Source organism: Myotis davidii, unplaced genomic scaffold, assembly GCF_000327345.1.
Source record: "Myotis davidii unplaced genomic scaffold, ASM32734v1 scaffold1509, whole genome shotgun sequence".
In the NCBI taxonomy this organism is placed as follows: Eukaryota; Metazoa; Chordata; class Mammalia; order Chiroptera; family Vespertilionidae; genus Myotis; species Myotis davidii.
In genome coordinates, this window is record NW_006299480.1 from 167,911 (window position 1) to 174,037 (window position 6,127).

The 6,127-nt window shown below is 65.4% G+C and overlaps 1 protein-coding gene across 1 annotated transcript in view; it reads right to left on the reverse strand.

Moving 5' to 3' along the window:
• The window catches only part of PPP1R16A (protein phosphatase 1 regulatory subunit 16A), a 5,866-nt gene extending 1,328 nt beyond the window's left edge, over nucleotides 1-4,538 (reverse strand). The window contains exons 1-8 of the mRNA XM_015571370.1: nucleotides 3,231-4,538; nucleotides 2,103-2,173; nucleotides 1,866-2,011; nucleotides 734-837; nucleotides 533-657; nucleotides 328-453; nucleotides 169-244; nucleotides 5-91 (exon numbers count right to left, since the gene is read on the reverse strand). Coding sequence (XP_015426856.1) covers nucleotides 5-91; nucleotides 169-244; nucleotides 328-453; nucleotides 533-657; nucleotides 734-837; nucleotides 1,866-2,011; nucleotides 2,103-2,173; nucleotides 3,231-3,489 — 994 coding nt within the window. The 5' untranslated portion in view covers nucleotides 3,490-4,538. The remainder of the gene's footprint in view (nucleotides 1-4; nucleotides 92-168; nucleotides 245-327; nucleotides 454-532; nucleotides 658-733; nucleotides 838-1,865; nucleotides 2,012-2,102; nucleotides 2,174-3,230) is intronic.
• Nucleotides 4,539-6,127: the final 1,589 nt, after the last annotated feature.

Here is a 6,127-nt window from a genome sequence, read left to right on the forward strand (position 1 = left end):
GAGCGCTGGCGACCTTGGCCCCGCAGGAGTGCGTCCTGCTTGTGCTTCAGCTCCAGCAGCTTGGCCCGCACCTCCTCGTCCCCGCACAGGTCTGTGGAGAAGCGGGCAGAGGGTCAAGGCCGCCCTCCCTCTGCTCACATGCACCTCGAGGAGGTGGTCCCAGCTCACCAAGAGGCGTCTCTTCCATCAGGGACTTTCCATTGAGGTCGGCACCGTGTGCCACCAGCAGCTCCACCAGGTGCACCTGCGGGCCAGTGGACCAGGCTGCTGAGCTCCAGAGCTGGGGGACCACCGGCGCCCGGCCGCCCACTGCTCCAGCTCACTCACCTGGCCCCAGTACGCAGCAGCATGCAGTGGCTCCCAGCCGTCACGGTCCTTGGCACCCAGGCTGACCCGGTGCTCCAGCAGCAGGGCTGCTGCCTCGCTGAACCCGTTGGCGGCGGCGATGTGTAGCTAAGGCAAAACACCCCTCCTGAGTCCTGGCCATGCCCGCAGCACCCTCCACCCCTTGCGTTCCCTCGCCAGTCCTCACCAGCGTGGCCCCGTGGTCCCCAGGGGCGTCCAGGTCAGCCCCCATCTGCAGTAGGCCTCGGATGTGCTCCAGCATGTGCAGCTCCGGCAAGGCCCGGGCCCCCTCAATGCCCTCCTGGGTGATGCCTGCAGGGCAACAGGCTCAGAGCCAGCGCCGCAGACCCCACCCCGGCAGCAGGTGGGAACATGGGACCACACTCACCCCGGTTGGCCATGGCCGTCTCCAGGCAGTCCAGCGTCTGCTCATCCTCACATAGGTCGTAGGGCATGTTTCCATCGGTGTTGACTGCCAGGAGGTCAGCACCACTGCAGGGGAGATGGACAGGGTGCTGCCAGAGGGCCTCCTCACCTTCTCCCTACAAGGGAGGCCCCCAGGTCCCACTCAGAGGTCCTTCCTCCCCCAAAGCCTCAGCCTAGGGCTGCCTCCAGGGAATGTGGGGCCGACAATGAGGCCCAGGCCCCAGATGCTGCTGGGAGAGGCTGCCCCTGGCCTGTTGGTGCCCCTCAGCCTTGGTTCCTGTCCTCAGCCCTGCAGTCTCCTCCTGTGTCTGTAGGTTACTGGCAGCCATCAGCCCCCAGGAACGTGCACATTGGGCCCACCTGCCAGGAGTGGGTGATGGTACTCGGGCGGCCCCAGGGGCAGAGCCTGGGCACCAAGACAGCCCTGCAGAGCTGCAGGGAGCAGAGCTCACGTGGGAGCCTAGAGGGGGGGACACGGGCGGGTGCCCACTGTGGGGGAGAGGGGCTCAGTACTGCCCCTCTCCCTCGCACAGACCATCGATGCCTGGTAGCTCCACAGACAGTCTGAGCACCTCACCATCTGTCCTACTAGAGGGGTCAGAGTGGAGGAGCTGTGCGCGGGGGCGGGGGACTGCTGGATCCAGTGAGGCCGACCATCTGCACGCTCACTCCTCATGGTCAAGGCCTCACCTGGGTCCAGGTGCTCCTCCCTCCTTGCCAGTTTCACCCTCATCACGGACCAGATGGCCTGTCTCTGTACAGGGCCTGGGGAGGCCAGGAGGCCTGTGCTGGAGGTCAAGGCCCACCCTCAAGGAGCTCCTGAATTCGTGACAGTACTTGGCAGGATATACCCAGATCAGCAGCCAGGCGAGCAGACGACCCTGCCTGGAGTGCGTGTGGCCCCTGCCCACGCCTGGCTCTCCACGCCAGGACACAGGCAGTAAGCAAAGGCCAATGGGAGCAAGAGGCAAGGGCACACTTCCTCCAGATGAGGTGCCTGGGCTGTGTCTTAGGACCAACTGCCCGCTGCCCAGCCATGGTCCCTCCCTGACACAGATGCCCACTCTGGCCACACCTGCTCCCAGGGGCCCTACCGGGCAATGAGCAGCTCCACCAGGTGCAGGTGGCCGCAGGTGGCCGCAGCGTGCAGGGGGGTCCAGCTCTCACTGTCGCGAGCGTTGACTGTGGCCCCGGCCTCGAGCAGCTGTTGCACCATTTCCCGGAAGTCATCAATGCAGCTCTGTAAACCAGGCAGCCTGAGCACCAGGCCAGCCCCCTCCACACCCCCAGCCCCCAGCCAGCTCCGCCCTCCCAGCCCCTGCAGGGCTCACCTGGTGCAGGGCCGTCAGACCATCCTCGTTGGCCAGATCCGGGCTGACCCCGCTCTGAAGGAACTGGCGGACTGCAAGAAGGAGGGGGTGTGCTCAGGGGGCAGGAATGGAGATCCTGCCACAGGCCGGCTCTGTCCTGGGCAGGCCCTGCACCTGAGGTTACCTGGCTGACTGCTGTGCTGTGGCTGGGAGCAGAGAAGGAACGAGGAAGATGGTGGTACAGGTGGCAGGAGGTCTCTGCCTCCAGCCCCCAACAGGACCCACCCTTCACAAATCCTGGCACTCCACCCGTCAGACTCCCAGATGCACCCCCTCCTGTGTGAGCACGGTCGCACTGGGCTCCAGACTACCCCACTCTGGCCTGGGTGTTGGCACCCTCCTCCAACCCCCCCCATGTCCTGTGTCTCCCCCCCAGCCTTCCCCACAGACCACTGGTACCTGCCCCTCCCTCCCCCCACTGCGGGCTCCCAGCCCTGTTGCAGCCGGGAGTGTGGGCTGAGGTGCCGGGCCGGCCCCCCAGGGTCTCCCCAGGAGCAGAACTGGCCCGGCCCTCACTCCTCTTCAGCAGCCCCACTTTGGGCCCAGGCTCTTGCCAAGGTCACCTTTGACCTCTCTGTGGCCTGGACCTCCCTGGGGGTGCTTGTAGGCAGCACAAGGACGCACCCTCTTTCCCACAGTGCCCTGTGCCCTGTGCCACACCCACCGCGCCCTGTCCACTTCCCCAGCCTCGGGCCTTCCTCGCCCCAGGCTCTGCAGCAGAGGCCCCTGTCCTGGAAGGGGGTCGGGGAGGGACGGGGAGCCTGCCCAAAGCTGAGCCAGGACTCTCCCGAGCACGGTCCAGCCCAGGGCCTTCTCCTCCCGGGTCCCTGGACCAGTCCCTGCAGGAAGGCTAGGCCGCCCCAGCCCACTGCAGCCACGCCCTGGACACCGCTCCAGGCTCCTAGAAGCCTCACAACGGAAGCAGGAGCCTGCACGCTGCCCCCTCACCTGCAGCCACAGCTGAGGCAGCTGGGCTGGACCCCAGGCCCCGTGAGATGCAGCTGTGTCCTCGGCAGGTCTCACGAGGACGTCGCCAGCGGGACAGGGACAGGCTGTAGGCGGCACCACCCTAAGGTCAGCCACACTCACCTTCCTCCAGGTCATTTCGGGCAGCGGCCTCGAGCAGGGTGACACTGGGCGGGAAGAGGACCCGCTTCTGCGGCCTGCCGCCAGCCGCCTCCGTCCACAGCCGCTCCCTGTGGCCCTTTCTGCCCTGGGCCTCCTTCTCAGCCTGGGCCCACATCTTCACCTGCTGGGCACGGCGCTTCTGGGCGTGCTTCAGCCGCTCCTGCGTGCTCATCCTGCTCACCGCGGGCATCTCTGCCAGCAGCTCCAGGTGCTGGGCCATGGCGGGGGCTTCCCGCCAGGGGGGTTGCGCGGGGCACCAGACAGGGAAACAAGGGGGCCAGGCTGGGCCTGAGGGGCGGGGCAGCCGGCTGGACAGGGGCCCTCGCGGGCATCCCCTCCTCAAGGCCCAGTGCCCTCTGCCCCTGGTAAGGCTGGGTCAGGAGATCCCACTCCGTGACCAGGCTCAGGCAGCCCAAGGGGCACAGGCCCCTGGCAGAAAGGGCCGTGTGGGAGATGCCAGCAGCCACCTCTCGGGAGTCCTGGCAGCTTGGCTGTTCGAGGGCAGGGCCTCCCTCTCTCCCTCCTGGAGTCAGGGTGCACAGCCTGGGGAGCAGCAGGACCTGTCTGCCTTAGTCCAGGCTCTGTAGCTGATCACCCAGGCAACAAAGGCGCAGCTTCCTGGCACCTCGCCAAAGGGGAAGGGTGGGTAGGACAATGGGCAGAGGCCCTGGGAGCCCCAGAAGCCCCTTTCCTCCCAAGCCTCAGGCGCCCGGATACGGCCTGGGAGCAGCCATGGCCTGGCCTCCTCCGTCCTCTGCTTCCTCCTGTCTGGTTCCCAGGGTCAGTGCATGGGCACGAACCAGGAGGTGTGGCCGGAGGGCGGGCTCAGCAACCAGAGCAGCCAGGGCAGGGTGTGTGCTTAGAGCCTTGGGGTCCCAGACATGGTGCCCGGGGTGAGGCGGAGCAGGTCTGGCAGCCGTCTTCAGGAGGGCAGCCCCTGTGGAGGAGCCCGGGCAGGCAATCCGGCCGCAGACAGCAGCGGTTCCACCAGCCTGAGGAGGAAGAGGAAACACAGGGAGGCTGGCGAGGCTCCCAGCAGCTAGCAGGTGAGACCAGGGCCTGCCCTGTATGAGGCCCAGCCCGTGCCCACAGAGAGCCCTGCTAGACAACAGTCCTGGCTGCGGGGAGCTGGGGGCTTAGAGCCGGGGGGTCCCCCCACAGCTTGCTCTGCCCCCCTCTGAGTCACACTGTGTTTAAAAAGGCTGAGAAGGGCCCGGCCAGTGTCGCTCAATGGTTGAGTGTCAAACTATGAACCAGGAGATCTTGGTTCGATTCCTGGTCAGGACACAGGCCTGGGTTGTGGGCTTGATCCCCAGTAGGGGTGTGTAGCAGGCACACAACCAATGATTCTCTATCATTGATGTTTCTCTCTCTCCCTCTCCCTTCCTCTCTGAAATATATACATACCTTGTTTTTAAGAAAGGGCTGAGGAGGGAGCAGGAGGCTGCCTCCAGGGCCCAGGGACTGCTTCAGGAGTTGTTCTCTGCTGCTTCCCAAGGCTCCAGGTTCTGGCCTTGGTCCCATAGCATCTGCCTTGTCTGCCCCCAGGCTGGGCCAGGCAAGGTGGCCTTCTCCTTGGCTCTCCAGGAACTGCCCCAAGGGCAGGCCCTACCTCCTGGGCCTGCGGCCAAACAGGGCCCCGCCTGTCCTGGCCAACACCCTGGCTCCCCAGGCCCCGCGTCCGGGCCTCTTCCTCCGGGTCCCTAGCCCAGTCCAGTCGATGCCTCGGCCATCATGTGGACACGGCGGAGTGGCCTCCGGGTTGGGGTCTATTAACTAGGCAGGCAGCTTGGCTGGGGCACAGCCGCATAGAATCCACAGTGGCCTTCCTGCCCAGTACCCGTGTGGCCCCTGGGTGTGATCACATGACACGCCTCAGGAGGCCCTGGCTGTATTTCATCCAGAAGGTCCCCCTTTCACTCGGCCAGGCCTGTGGCCATCTGCATACTGACCCCTCCTCTGGCCAGACTTGTATTTAGGGCGCTCAGTGAGAACCCCTTCTTTCTGTCCTGGGCCAGATCAAATGAGATCCGGTTCTTCCTGCTTCAGGAGCTCCAGTGTCCCTGGGAGCGTCCCTGTCCAGGTCCGACCTGCTCTGGCCTCTGAGCCTGGCCTGGGCGGCGTCTTGGGGATGGAATTAGGGAATAGCTGTCCAGGCAGCACCCCTGCTGCCAGCTGCTACCTCTGCAGACCCTTGGGGCCAGGGGCAGACGCCAGCTGTCCAGACTCCCCGCCCCAGCCCCCAGTCCTGCCTTGGCCCTCGGCACACAGCCTCTCGCAGTGAGACAAGCTGGGGCCGGGCGCTGCAGACACCTGCCGGCTCCAGACCACACCTGGGGCACAGCAGAGCCTCCCCCCGCCCAGACCGCCTTCCCTCCTTTCTGCTGGTCACTTACAGCTCACCTCGCTCCCCCTGTCCGCCCAAGAGCGGAGGTCCCCCCTCTCCCCACCCCCTGCAAGGTGGGACCTTCACCTCTTCCATCAGTCTCTGGGTCTGTCAGGGAAACAGACCCCAAGAGACCAGGAACACAGGGCGGAGCTCAGTGCCCTCTGCTTGGCCCGCAGTCTCCAGCCAAGGGGAGTCCCCCCAGCACACCCTCCCCCCCCCCCCCCCCGCTTCCCAGCAGGGTGGGCTCCAGGGTCTCCTGCACCAGTTTTACTCTCCAAGATGGCGCCACCATCAGAGCCACTGCCTTATTCTGTTAATGAGATGGAAGCGATGTCATCATTTTATACGAGAAAAGAGACTCTGATGCCACGTCCTGCAGAAAACCACCCAGAGTCGCAGCAAGCTTCCCACAGAACACACGCCGTCTGGTTTTGGCATGAAGGCTGTCTCTGCAAACCCATCGCAGAGC